Source organism: Hydra vulgaris, chromosome 03, assembly GCF_038396675.1.
Source record: "Hydra vulgaris chromosome 03, alternate assembly HydraT2T_AEP".
Classification (NCBI taxonomy): Eukaryota; Metazoa; Cnidaria; class Hydrozoa; order Anthoathecata; family Hydridae; genus Hydra; species Hydra vulgaris.
In genome coordinates, this window is record NC_088922.1 from 55,506,651 (window position 1) to 55,522,429 (window position 15,779).

Here is a 15,779-nt window from a genome sequence, read left to right on the forward strand (position 1 = left end):
ATTCCAATTTTAAAAAATTACTTCCTCTTAGGTGCTTAAAACAATGGATGGGACGTTTGTTATAGAAATATATATCAGTAATAAGAATAAAAACTTTAAGTGTAACCCCCCTTGTATTAATCACTTAAGAGTAATCATATAAACTGCTTTCTGAAAAATGCCATTTATTAAAGTTTAAAAAAAATGCAAACCAGCAGGCTGCATGTCCACAACTAGGTTCAGTTTGCAACGTTTTTAGATTTAAACCACCCTTTCAAACAAATTTTTATTACTTCTAATAAAAATAAGACTTAATTTACTATCAGATTTGAAAAAATAAATGTTTTACAAAATGATCAACTGTCAGTATTTGTGCCCTAAAATTTGAAAATCAAATTACTCGGAATCACAAAAAGTGGAGATACGGCCTCTTGGTTTATTTTGCAAGACAGTTGCCCACATATTTCTGATAAAATAATTTTTTAAGGAAAAGTTTCTGTAAAAAGGCACAGTGAGAAAGTTAATAAAGCAATATAAAAAAAACTATCAGGTATGAACAAATATTTTTCTTCATTTCTTGTCAACTCTTTGTTCCAAACTTAATACTGCAGATATAAAGGTAACTTATACTAGATGGCCTCTAGTTTAACCATGCTGTTTCCTTCATGATGGTTATTTTAAGTGGAACAAAAGCTGTTTAAAAAAGAGCTTTTATTCCAACTTGGACATCTCCAATATTTGTATCAATATATTTTTATTTATACAATTAGAGGCACCATCAAAACCCCTTTTAAATCGAAGTACACCTTTAAGCTTTTCCCCACTTTAAATCGAAGTACACCTTTAAGCTTTTCCCCACTTTCAGCGAATATTTTATTGACTTGGTAGTATCTTTAGTAATAGTAGTAGAATCTTTAGAAGTATCTTTTTCAGTTATTGATGAATCTAAAATGGCAAACCTCCTTGAGTTTTACCATTTTAGATTTATCAATATTTTTATGATGTAGACCTTCCAGTCTACCTAACTTCAGTAGAAGCCAATTATTTAAATTATTATGTAAATTCTTGTGAATAACTCCTAATGCTTGAATAAGAGGAACTGTATTTTATTCATGATGAAGGTAAGAGATAAACTATTTTGCTTTTGATTTTGTTATTTTCTAAACACATTTTAATAAAGACTTCATTATCAACATTGAATTCAGGTCATCAAACCATGAATTCATACTACCAATCAATCATGCATACTTTTGTTTTTGAGTTTCAATAATAAGTATGCTTGAGTATGAGCTTTTAAATGTTGGTTCATGATTCATGACAATATACCTCTGAATGTGATGTAAAAAATGTGTGAAGAATAAAAAAAACCTTATGTTTACATTTGACATTAAAAAAAAATGTCTTTATTGATACAAAGCAAATTAGGACAACTTATTTTAATTTTGTTTGGTGTCCTTCCTATACACCTATCAATGGGAAAATGTTAAAATTACCATGGAATCTAAAGAAATTTTTAAGTTTTTAAACAGTACCATGGAATCTAAAGAAATTTTTAAGTTTTTATATACTATATATAAGCATTATAATGAAGCATTCATCTTATTTAAAACTGTTTATTCTTTAGAGAACTTCCAAAATGAGATCAAATTTGATCAGAGATCAAAAAATTGATTGTGCAATCATCAAGTCATTATCTTGCACTATATAATTATCTTAATCATAATCTTGTGCAATCTTGCACAAGTATTGCACTATACAGACTATTATATTTCTACACTTAAATTATTTTATTAAAAAAATGTTTAACTAAGATATTAAAACCTTAAATAAGTTTTTACAATAGCTGACAAAAAATGATTTGAGGTTTTTTATAAACTTTGTGCACTTTGCTAACTCTGTGCAGTTTGTTAACTCCATCAAAGATAAAACAAATCATTTATTTCTGGCTGAACAACAGCAGATTATTAATGATATTTTTAAAATTGAATGGAAATACATTTAACTCAAATAAATTGAACTGCTGTCAAAAACAGGCTAGAAAAACTCCTGCTAGTAGCACAGCAACAGTTATCTCCTCTAGCCGGAATATAACCCAAGAATTGATAATTTTCTTTAAAAATATGTTTTAAATCCATCAAGCTAAAATTAACACCGATATTACATAATATAGCATTAGTATTACATACTAATTACAACTCTCAAGATCAATTAATGAACTTAAACCACAACTATTTTGGTTTTTGGTTTAAGCTCTTAAAAAATATTTGATTTTAAATTAAAACAAGACAACATGTGTCTATCAGTTAGAAGGTAAAAAACTCACCTTATCTATTTCATTTTGAACTTCAGCTTTAACAATGTTAATCTGAGCTTGCTTTTTCTCCATTTTACTAACAACATTCTCTAGTTTCCTATAAAATTAAATTTATTTAAAAAAAAAAATTTGTTTATAAATATCAGACACATCCATTAAAATAGTTTTAGACCACCATCAATTGAAATATTGATGCCAACCTAATAATACATTTGTACCAGTCAAGTTAAACCCATAATTCTACCAACTTCTGCTTTAATTGTAGCAAGATGTGTTTAAGGGGTTGAAACTTAAATGGGGCCAGGTTTGTTACCAGGGCTGCATAATCATCATCATCATCACATCATCATCATCATTATCATCATCACCACCACTACCATCATCATCATCATCATCATCATCATCATCATCATCATCATCATCATCATCATCATCATCATCATCATCATCATCATCATCATCATCATCATCATCATCACCACCACCACCACCACCACCACCACCACCACCACCACCACCACCACCACCACCATCATCATCTTAATCACCATCATCATCATTATTATCATCTTCATCTTAATCATCATCATCAAGTGTTAGCCTTCCCATTTTATGCTGTTTCTGTAATATAAACAACCTTGAACATCTTCTTTCTTTAACTAAAGGTCATTCATACCATATCTAATACACCCTTGCCAAGTTTTCTTCTACTTCTATCATTTTCTCCTGAGGCTGCTACCTCTTTACATGCTGATACCCAAACCACTTTAATCTTTTCTGACAAACATTGTTCATTGTTCGGTACAAAATTATTTCTAATCTTTGTCTATGATTAAGGCTCCTTTTCTTTTCATGTTAGAGTCACACCACACATTGATCTGATCACCATCTTCTCTTTTGGAAAATACTGCACCATATAAAAACTAAAGTTTATATAAATATGTGATGACTTTGTATGCTAGCATCTAAATAAATAGTAACATATCTTTATATCCATATATAGCTTGCTTCTTTTATGTAACTTGGTTTAAAGCAGGTATGGAAACTTCTATTTTCACCTTCTTGTGCAGTTGCTATATTAAACTAAATTAATTTTTTTCCTTTTTTTTTCAAGAACATTTTTCTTGAGAACAAATGTCTTTTTGTTATTGCAAGAAATCAATGTAAAAAGGTCCTGCCTGATGCTAAGCTATGTTATTCTCAATTTACTAAATCTAGTATCCTTATCTCAGATGCACAGTGAGCCAGGTGGTGGACAAAAGTAAAAAAAAAATACAGTTTCAAAAATTACATTATTATATACCATTTTATAGCTTGAACATTCAGCTTTTATAAAATGTATATATTTTTGTATAACTATCATGCTGTGTCTCTAATAATGATTTTTAAAAGTTAAATGAATAATCCGATTTTATATGGCAACAACATTATATGCATTTTATTCTAAATGGTTTTGTAATAATTGGGTCTCAGCAAGCCTAGATTAGTGCTACAAACTTATTTTAATATTTATATCTCTTAAAATACCTATTTGTAAGATTTTGTAAATGAAATTCATATTTTCATATAGTTAAAACATGAAAAATATTGATATTTATTCATATATAATACAAGAAAAGTTGAACTTAGCTAATCATAATATTTTGAATACAGTTGTAAATGGCATAAACTTAACTGCAAAAACCCAAAACCTGTCTAATTTCATAAAGCATCTTCCAAAGGTTTATATGTCTAACCTGTCTAATTTCATAAAGCATCATCAAACAAAGGTTTATATGTAAAAACTCTAAAATTTGAAGAGAATAACAAACAATGGCTGCAAAATAAACCAATATCAATTCAATTTGTAATTGATAATAAGAAAATTCTACTAACTGCGTCCATTGATAAAGAAAACTCTGCTCTTATCCCACTCTAGTATTTAGCAGGCTCCAGGTGAATTTTGATACTTTAAGTAGTAAAACAAAGAAAAGAAGATTGACACCATTAATTACATCATATTCATCTTAAGAACTACTGTTTGCATCAGGTTGTAGTTTGTGCCAAGATGGTAAAGAAAAAGAAGCTAAAGCTGTTTTACAATTATCAGAATATATAAGCTTGGTTCGAAAAATTATTAAAAAATTTTTATATTATATACACAATAAAGTTTAAGCTTTGGGTTCCTTATTATATACATTATGTAGTAGTTTCATGACATAAAATAGAGCCCTGGAACTGCATAAAAATACTTAAAATTAGTAATTGGGAATGTGTTAATAATTTTTTTAAATGCATTAAACAATTTTTAATCAGACTGCCACATTAATATTAGTCTAGTTTATAACATTGATACTTTAAGAAAAGTTACATAAGCTAGTAATTATGCAAAATAACCCATTGCCAGACATTTCAGATATGACTATCAAACAAATAAAAAATCCATAGTACCACTACAACAATTGTGATTAAATTGACTTATTGTAGTGAAATAGTAGTATAAAAATACTGAAATTGTAATATAAAAATGTGGTAATTATGGGAGTAATCCAATAAAGTAGTTACTTTTTCCAAAACTTGTTAAGGTTAATAAAATATGTGGTTGCTAAGCAATCAAGGTATCCATAGCAACACAAAATTAAAACTAATCTCACCATTTAAACTGCAATCCTCAAATTAGTAAACAGTGCAAAAATGATTCGTAAATCTTTTTTATATGATGAGTTATTAGTTTTGTCAAGTAAAAGTGAATTCTGGCCCACTGTGATAGGTTCTAGAGATTTTTGGAAAATCTTCAACAGTGTCAAGTGCAAAGAACTTTTCCTCTAATTTGACTTTTGAACCTAATGGCCATACTCTTCCTGCCATTCAAGTTAAACAGATTAACCCATTGCTAGACACCCAAATTACTCCAGCTGCCAAGTTAATTTTTAATTAAACTTTTTTTTACGGCTTGTGGTTCAGACAACATTTCCATCATAGTCTTATATAAGTGTTTTCCAGAACACTTTTTAACTCTTGCTAAACTATAAATAAGTGCTAAATAAATAATAAGTTTAATAAGTGCTAAATAAGTGGTTCCAATAATTAAAAGCACTAAAAATTCACACTGACATCTCCGACTATCCTACAATTAGTATTCTCTCTATTATTAGTTTCTTTATATAAAGGTTTTGGAGTATTAAATCATTTCTTTCTAACCGCAGTATTTAAATCATTTTTGAAGGACTCCACTCTTCTTTCACTCTTCAGTCCAGTAACTTTAAGGGTACTGCAAGGCTCTTTCTTTGTATCCTGTATTGTTTCTTATCTACAATAACAATTTTCCTGACACTCTTACACCTAAAGTGGCTCATTTGCTGACAAATCAACTTTATACTCTTGTCTTGACAAAAAGTCTTCACTTTTTGATTGCTTAGAACAAGCCGCCAATCTTTAATCTGATCTCTCCTCTGTAACAGCTTAGAACATGCAGTGCTTTGAGGATTTCAACTCCAAAAAAACTCAGCTATTTAATGAAAACAACTATCACAATATTGATGACACATATCAAATCCATTGTAAAGCCTTAGCAACTACTAAGGTTGCATCATTTTATCGTGCTTGCCACTTTCTTACTCCGAATTCTATTCTTCTATATCTCTATAAATCTCTATATTCTCAATATTCTCAATATTCTAAATATTCTCAATATTCAAAATTCTATATCTCTACAAATCTCAAATCTGTCCTTGTATGGAATACTGTTGCCATATCTGGAGCGAATCTTTGAATCCTTTTTCTTTTAAATAAGGTGCAAAAACACATTGTAAAATTAGTAACTGCTCTTGCAGCCAACCTTTGACCATTGTCACATCTTCGTAATGTTGCTTCTCTTTGTCATTTTTATAAATGCTATAATGGGCGCTGTTTTAAAGAGCTGGCGTCTTTTGTGCCATCTACTAAAATTCATTCTTGTGTTACTTGTCAGTCAATTAAGTCTCATACTTTTACTGTTACTGTTCCTAAGTGCCTATTTGTTTAGTTTTTTTCCACAAACATCATCATCATCATCATCTTTGGAATTTGCTCCCTTCATCTTGTTCTTCTGATTCATATAACTTGCAATCTTTTATTCATTACCTTGCCATCTGTTAATCATTACCTTTGCTTAATAAACTTCATCTTTTCTCTTCCAGTAACTTCCAACTCTAATAGCAGTTCTTGCAGCCTTCTTGGAAGTGAAGATGTATTTAAAATAATAAAATTACACTTTGTAAAAATCTGCAAAATAAATCCTAATTACCCACATGCACCTAAAAATGTAAATTTTTTTTTATGGCAACATTTTTGGAATGACTTTTTTTTACTTTTGTTGATACTGTGAAATTTTCTTAATTATTTTATTTTGAATTCATGTAAATAGATTTGCGTTTATAATTTTTAGATTTTCAGCTGTACTTTATAAGGTAGATTTTTTTGCACCTTAAAATGTAGGTCAGAATTCAGAAAAATTATAAAAATTATAATTCAAATTTTTCAAAATCATCAATATTGAAACTAGTACATCTAATAAAAATATTTTAATCAAACGTTGAAGTATAATATAATTAAACCAAAGTTCAATTTCAGGTTGAGACCAAAGAAAATGTATCAAGTTGCATCTTAATAAGGGTGTTATTGTAAGAGAATAAGGGTGTTATTGTAAGAGAATAAGGGTGTTATTGTAAGGGAATAAGGGTGTTGATTTTAATAAAAACAATAATTAATAAAATTAATAAAAACTTTTAAATAGAATAAGAGTGGCCACTCAAATTTGAAAATGATATTTTGCAACTTTTCATAAACTTTCATGATAAATAAGGGGTAAATAGGTAAAATATTCAGGGTAAAATATAAAAGTGCTTGTCATGCACTTTACTGAACTTTAAATTATCTTCTGAAAATGGTGACCTGATCTAACCAATAGCAATAAAATGATAATTTATAACTATTGATTTTTAGATTTTTAGTGCTGAAGTGGTAGTGCGCTCGCCTTGTAAGTGATAAGTTCCAAATTCAATTTATGAATTATGCTCAGGACTTTAGGACTCAATTTATGACACATTTATGACACATTTATGACAATAAATTTGAACAAGGAGGAAGATGTATAGTAACTATTCAATCTTCTTAGATCCCAGGCTTCTCAATACAAAAAAAGATTATTTCATCTCCTCAAGGTCTTAGAACAAGTTCTTGTATTAAAAAAAAAATGTAACTCTAAAAAAACTGTAGGAGTAACTAAATAATATGGATAATAAAAAAATATGGATAAAACAATAATGGATAATGAAACAATATGGATATATATATATAAAAAAAAGAAGAAAAAAAAAGAGAAGGAAAAAAAGTTAAAGAAATAAGTGAATTAAAATAATTGAACTATAATAAAAAATAATTTCTCAAATGCAAAGACCGATGTCAATGTAAAGGGAGGTGTTTTGTATTAGCTACAAACAGTGCTCTATTTGCAATGTTTCAAAGTCAGTTCGTACCAAGCAATCCTGCAGAGTTGACAGTCTTAACCAAAAATGATCAAGCCTCTGAATATATATCATTAAAATTAACTGTTAAGATTTTTACAAAAATTTTTGTTACTTTTAATAAAAATTGCGCTTTATTTTGTTCTTTCAAAGTTTACTTAATAATCGTTCAATAATTCCTGAAATTAACTTTAGTAATAAAGATATTATTATAGAAACTCTTCAAAATATTTTTAACTGGAACAGCTATAGAATTTGCTTTTTAAGTTGAAATTAAATTTAATTATTGATCATTACCATATAACTTATTTCTTCATTCAGGGTCAATTTTATGTTTCAAGATAAAATGTGTGTTGAAATTTTTGAAACAAAGACAATATACAATCAGTTGTCAGTACACAGTTACCATGGAATGAACTGGTTCAAATTTGATTGTCTTATGACTTGGCTATTTTGTTGTATAAACCTTATTATGATTCAAAGAAACAATAAATAAAAATTTGAGTAACGATATTTTATATGTCATTTTATAAAATGTATCTAAAACATATCAAAAATGTGTCATTTTATAATAAAACATTTAGAAGAGCATAATTTTTATAAAACAACTTTTATTGTCATTCTGACATATAAGTTAATTAAATATTATACTTTTCTTGTATAGCTTTACGATTCATAAAGTCTTCTTGAAGCTTCGTTTTGCGAGCCTCTGCTCTCATGTTACTTTCTTGATTGAGACTTATAAGCCTTTTACAACTCTATAAAGAAAATATAGTTGTATTTTGTTGATTACAATAAGTTATTTGCAAATCATAAAAAAATTAGATAATATCTAATGACACTTATAATGCTGAGGATTTATATGATAACATAAAAATAACCTCCATATCTGCATTTATTTCTTGAATTTTATAATTAATTCTGTCTGATTTCTCCTTCATTTCTTCTATTGCAGACAATATTGATCTAAAAAAAATGATAATAATAAAGATTAAAACAAATATTTTTTTTTCTTTTAACAAGTAAAAATCATTTTAAAAACCTTAGTTTTGCTTTACAATTTGGTGGTTACAAATTGAAAAAGCATACTTGCATTGAGCCATGTCAGTTTGAACTTCTTGTATCATAGTTAAAAAAGATGGAACATTCTAAATAAGAAAATAATACTTATTTTATATTGATGTTTTAAATATACATAATTGTTGGTATTTTATATAGTACTCAATTTGCTTTATCATTATGTCTATGTTTTTTTAAATATTTACCTCGATTAAATTTTCAATCATTTTTTCTTTGACAGACAAATTTTTTTTTCTTAATACCCGTTCTTCTAAAGCAGCTCGCGCCTGACTAATAGACTTTGAGGCTTTCGCTAAAATCTTTAAAAAAAAATCAGAAAGAATATTTACTGCATAAATTTAAAAATAACATTTATAAACAAGAAAACTGGGATTTTTTTTAGTAGGGACAACTAAACAGGGACAACTAAAAGATTAAACATTGATGATGTAGAAATAAAAAGAAAAAAAATAATAAAGTAACTCAAAAAAAATACCAGTGACTAGTGCTAGATTTTTAAAGGTAGACTTAAACAGGGGGCAAAGAGATATGTCACCTCTTGATATGTCACTTCCTGATATGTTGCCTCTTATCCCCTGTTTAAATTCTCCCAAAGTTCTAAAAAGATGCTATATAGAACTACAAAATTTTAATATCAGGGAAAAATAACAAACAACTACAAAAAAATATGACTACAAAATTTTCAGTAAATATATAGTAAAATTTTCACTGAAATTTTTTCGGAAAAAATAACAAATTTCAGATAATAATTCTTTTTTATTGTATAGCTGTGAGATAAAATAGTCCTTTTTTTCCATTTTTATTTTATTTCAAATTTTATTTATTGCTAACTTCTATTTATTTTTAACAAAAAAGTGTTTATGTTTATTTAAATAGTTTAAAATTATTTAATTAAACAAGACAATTATAAGGATCATGGCACAAAAACAATTACAAGGACCATGTCCTGGTCATAAGAATAAACTGACTTTATATTAAGGCAGGTAAGGCTATTTAGTCATTAGGAGAGCTTACTTTGGAGAAAATTGTATTAAACTAAATAATAAATTAGTTTTCATTATTAAAAATCATTTTGTCAAAATAACTAATTGATTCTGAAAAGTATACTGTTTCAGCAACTATAAATAAATTTAAAAAATCATAAGAAAAGCATTAAAAAAAGCACAAAAAAAACATTACCAGCATCATTTAGTGCCTTTTGCTTGCAATAAAAAGTAAACACAAAGATATACAAGATGAAGTCTGATTAAGATAAAGTAAATGAAATGTAGAATAGAGAGTTTTTACTAACACTTAAGTAAATATTAAATAAAAAAAGATACACACAGTACTATCCCGAATTTAAACCTCCATAAATCAAAAACCTCCATACTTCAATCAAATACAAAGATAACATAAAAATGTCCTAAAAAAACTTATGTTATCTTTCTTTAAGTTGAATCTCCATATTCTATTATCTCTATATTCTAACAACTTCTTTAATTCGCGTGGACTTTTTTAGACATTTCGGTAGATTTTCTCTGTAAAGTTAAATTTTAGACAATTCTGATAAACTGCTTTAAAAAATTTAGATGAAATTATTTTCTCATGTTGAAAATGAACATAACATAATGAATAATAATAATAAATAAACATGTTAAAAATGAACATATATATATATTGATAATGAAACATGACTGTCTTCAACAGCTTTACTCTTTATGCCTATTTTCTTGATTACTGTCCAAGGTCAAAGTTCACTCTAAAGAGTTTTTTTACGTTCTGTACTTATGGTATATCTTTCAGAATCCTTTGACAAAAAGTGAATAAATAATTTCACTAATTTTTATGAATGTTTAATAAGAGGATAACAAGATTTAACATTTGAATAATTGAAGCAAGCATAGTAGAGTTTGTTTTCCATGAATAATGCTGATAATGAATGAATTCACAAGCTCAGAAAAGTCAAAACACAATGATTAATCAATTATTTTGCTTAAATGATTTACTAATTAAACCTTTAAAGCACAAAGTTTAAAGGATTTTAGTTTTGATATCACAATCTGCTTGGCTGTTTCATTTCTACTTGTACAAAAAAAAAGTACAAGTAGAAATGAAAAAGAATTTGATTGTCTGTTTTATTACTACTTGTAGTTTTGTACAAAATAAAGTTAAACATTTTAAAATATTAAAAACTCTTAATTAGGAACTTTTATTTTTCCTATTTATTATTTCTATATTTCTATATTAATATTTATATTTCTATATATCTATATTATTATCTATATTTCTATATTTCTATATTAGAAATTTAAATTAAAAAGATAGTATTGAAATGAAATTTTGGAAATAAAATTTATCACTTTACCAAAAAATTTTGAATTTCTTCTACTTCTCTCTTCTTTTCTTCAACACTGGCTGCATAATCAACCTTAATCATAAAAGCATAATTGCAAAATAATAAATTTCAAGCATTAAATTTTGACACATAAAAAATACGAAAAAAAGCTAGGTAGTACACATAAAAAGATCTATTATGACACACGGAAAAAAACACTCAAAAATACAAAACAACTTAAAAATGCAAACCCGAGTCCCCAGTTGTCAGTACCCTACATTGGAACCCCCAAAAAAGTGTGTTTTACATTTGCGCTTCAAAATAAAAATTCATGTACAAATACAAACGCATTTGATGCAATTTATTGTGTTTACTTAAATAAACTTAAACACAATTAATTTAAATAACTATGTTTATGCACATATTTACAATGCAATTTATGCATACAAATGTGTTTACGCATGCATGATGCAACTTATGCAATCTATTTTTTGAAAACGTAAGTTATTTATCTTTTTATAAGTGAACATAAACTAATATAAAATAGTTACTTTACTTATGTTAAAAATTCTAAGATAAAAAATATTTAATATATAAAATATATTAAAAAAAAATGATTTTATTTATTTAATAAAACTTAGTATTAATAACAGATTCAAAATCAATATTGGAAAATATTTGAGATGCAATGACATCTCTTTGAGAAATTCTACTTTTTTGTTGGTAGTTGAAGGTGTTGATGGTGAATAACCAATTTCTTTATGAAGAACCATAATTATTTCTATTGCTACTTTACAAATGACTCTTTACAAATGAAAACTTCCTCCTCAGTTAAAAATCTGAAATGGTTATATATCATCTTTAGGTAAATACCTATATCAGTATGAAAAAAACCTAAGCAATCTAAGGCAACATCAAATTGTTTGTTTGATACTTATAATATTAAAAATATGTGCGTAAAATATCTTAGAAGAAATCATAAGTAACTCATTGAGGGCGTTTTGGAAAGATATTTTTTGTTGGTTTTAGGAAACTTAAAATTGTCATTACTAAACTAAATTTGTGGACTGGGTTCAAGTTACCGTATTTGGGCATTTTTGACAAATTAAGTCTAATAATAGTCTGGTTTTTACTGTTTATTGATAAGAGGTTTAGTACTAAAAACAAGTATTTGATCAAATTTGGATTTAAAATAAAATTAGTATAATAAAATTATAAAGAAAGAGTTCTGATTGTTTGACACAGCATATTCGATATTGCATATATACATATATTTGAAGATAAAAAGTAAAAACAATAAAAAATGTTGATAGCTTCATAACTAATCATATATAATGTTTTTAAACCATCAAAATAACTCTTTGGTTTTGAAAACATACGCTCATGAGATCTGTTTGTATACTCATTTGAACAACAATCTTACGCTCATGAGATCTGTTTGTATACTCATTTGAACAACACCAGGATCAGATCTCTCTAAAAGATGACTCATCACATCTCTTAGTTGTTCTAAATGTGATGTCTTACAAGAAAAAAGCTTTAAATAGTTTCCTTTAACTTTATTATCTAGACCTTCCTCAGATAAAAATTGCCAAGACCATAACCATCATTAAGAATAATTAATTCAGCTGAGTGATGAAAGACTCCACAAATTTTCATGAAGTCTTTCACTACTCAGCTGAATTAATTATCTTTAATGATGGTTATGGTCTTAGCAATTTATCTAAGGAAGATCTAGATAGTTTAATAATATTAATTTGTATAACATTAAGTGTAGCATTATTACATAACTCTTGAAATTTATTAATTTATATTTTACATAGACAAGAAACTATACAAAGTGTTGCACTTGATTTGAGAATATAATAGTGACATGTTTGTACATAGGTGTGCATAGATCTTTTATAGTAGATATTAATTCTTTAGAAAAAAAACTTATGGCCTTGTGAGTCTGTTTTGAATATCCCTCTGTTCCCACCAGAGTAGCAACGCATATCAAATCGCAGTCGAGTGTTTTCTTTTATTGTAGTAACAACATTGTGACTTGTCTTGGTTCACTAAGTGGTCCTGTTTTTTTCAACCAAAAGTCTATAATCTATGTGACATTGATAAAGTAGTTTTAAAAACCAGGTAGTCCCATTTATATATGTATGTGTATGTCCCATATATATGAATGTGTAATACATATGCTTTTTTGATCAGATTTGATTTGTCTTTTTCGTGTGGCAAAACCTCCAGATTTAGTAGAAATGATGCCATCCTCATTAACTAGTTATTCGAACAGCATCCATTTTTCTTCTGATGATTAATCCATTGCAAATCCTTCACTAACTCTCTCAATATCTGTCCATTCAGTAGTTTTTGTTTTGCAAAGTATACAACCTGCACTTCCTAGTCTGCTGATGAGTTGTTTAAATTTTAGAACTTTCATTGTATCTTGAATATAAATTTTGATATTGAGATTTCTTGCCAAACTGACAACACTAATTGAAGCAAAAAAATCCTAATTTGCTCATTTGTTCCCTACTAAGTGTAAGGGAATGCATTAAAGCTATGGATTCAACTGTGTTAAAGGTATCTATTGTTTCCATATGGTTTTTAAAAAGTGCATAGCCACCATAACCAATAGTCTTATTATTTTGTTTATTATTTCTATATAAGAGGTAACCCAATAACTGGTTAATATTTATTTCTGATCATTCATTAGTATAAAATTGTTTATATAATTGACTAGTTCCTGTGTCCTTTTCTTTTTCATCTTATCACCCAGTTCTGTAAGTAATTTTCTTTGTTTTGAAACACATGGTTCTGTTATGTAACTGTCCTCTACTTCATAAATAATATCTTTTGATGCTTGTGAAAGTATAAAAACATACCCATTATTTTCGAAATATTTTTCTTTTAGGCGTTTATAACATTTCCATGCTTTTTCACCAACATTTTAAAACTCCTGTTTGTCCAATTTTGTCAACTTTAATATATTGTGTGAAAAACTTATTTCAGTATACTCAAGTATTCAAATACTCAGATATTTATTGAGTGGCAGAACTATTGAATCAAGTGGCAGCACTATGGAATCAAGTTGCAGAACTATTGAATCAAGTGGCAGCACTATTGAATCAAGTGGCAGCACTATTGAATCAAGTGGCAGAACTATTGAATCAAGTGGTAGAACTATTGAATCAAGTGGCAGCACTATTGAATCAAGTGACAGAACTATTGAATCAAGTGGCAGCACTATTGAATCAAGTGACAGAACTATTGAATCAAGTGGCAGCACTATTGAATATCTTCAAATTTAGAATATGGTACTTGAATTTATTGTTAAAAGTTTTTACTTAATAAGTTATATTACTTTATTAAAACAATAACAAATTTTTACATTTAATTTAAAAATATGTTCAGAAGAAATAGAAAAAGCTACAAAAGTTCTGAAATTCTTTATGCAAAGAAATATTTATCAAAATGATATACAATTGCAACCAGGAAATGACCAAGTAGTAAAAAAAATACTTGTGCAATATTGTTTATGGTATGAAAGTATATAATTAATATTGTGCCAATATTGTTTGATACTCTGGGAGCTTACACAAAAGGTAGAACAAACAAGTTCAAATTATTACAAAACTAACTTGCTAAGCCATATTATGCTTGATCAGCATTAATCGGCTAGTCGAGTTAGTTAAAAAAGCTTTTTTTTTTCAATTTCAAGTGGATGAAGTTGCAAAGTAAACCTTAAAGTAAAACTTCTGAACAATAAATATCATCAAGTTGATGATAATTATTGTGCAGAAGATTGGCAACCTACTTTGCAAACACAATAACTTCAATAATAATAATTTAAATAATAAAACAAAGATATGTACAGGGCTCGAATTAAGCGTATCGCGATCGCGATTACTTTTCGCACCTTCGCGATTAGTTTTTTCTTAAAATTTGTTTTTTCGCGATCTTTATTTTTTTTGTGATTATTCTTTTTTTATTTTAGAAGATTGATACTCTATTCGCGAATATTTAGTGTTCTTTTACAGTATAAAACTGCAGTGACTTCTGTAACGATAATTTTTTTTTTAAAGCGGAGCATAAAGTAAAAGAAAGAAAAATAAAAGATTTAGAAAATCAATTAGCAAAAATGTTCAAATGCAGGAAAAAGACCGATTGTTTAAGGAAGGAAAAGTTTATAAAAAACAAACAATTAAATACCTATTCGAATCAAGAAATAAAAGATTTTATTGAAAAAAGATTGAAAAGTCACTTTCTTAACTCGAATTCTCAAGGGCTTTATTTAGCTCATTCATTATGAACAAATTTAATGATATTTTTATAAGTTTATTTTGCAAAGAATAGTGGAAGGCAATATAGACTCTAAATAGTTATTAAAAAAAAACTTTGAAGTTTGTTAGTACACTTGCTAATTTTAAATTAATAGCAATAAATGGATGCAAATAAGGACCACAGATGCAGATTATCTACAGTTAAAAAGTGGGAAAAACATTTTAATTGCGAGTTAGAATACGATTTAAATGGAAATGAAGTTATAAGATTAAGATGCAGTTTATGTAAACAATTTGAAAAACGGATAAGTCAAACAAAATTGTTTTCCATG

General features: G+C 27.4%; 1 protein-coding gene across 1 annotated transcript in view; it reads right to left on the reverse strand.

The window, feature by feature from the left end:
• LOC105848180 (kinetochore protein Nuf2-A) overlaps nucleotides 1-15,779 on the reverse strand; it is a 65,374-nt gene that overhangs the window by 7,902 nt on the left and 41,693 nt on the right. Inside the window, exons 10-15 of the mRNA XM_065793730.1 lie at nucleotides 11,204-11,266; nucleotides 9,042-9,155; nucleotides 8,866-8,924; nucleotides 8,658-8,742; nucleotides 8,428-8,534; nucleotides 2,303-2,390 (exon numbers count right to left, since the gene is read on the reverse strand). Coding sequence (XP_065649802.1) covers nucleotides 2,303-2,390; nucleotides 8,428-8,534; nucleotides 8,658-8,742; nucleotides 8,866-8,924; nucleotides 9,042-9,155; nucleotides 11,204-11,266 — 516 coding nt within the window. The remainder of the gene's footprint in view (nucleotides 1-2,302; nucleotides 2,391-8,427; nucleotides 8,535-8,657; nucleotides 8,743-8,865; nucleotides 8,925-9,041; nucleotides 9,156-11,203; nucleotides 11,267-15,779) is intronic.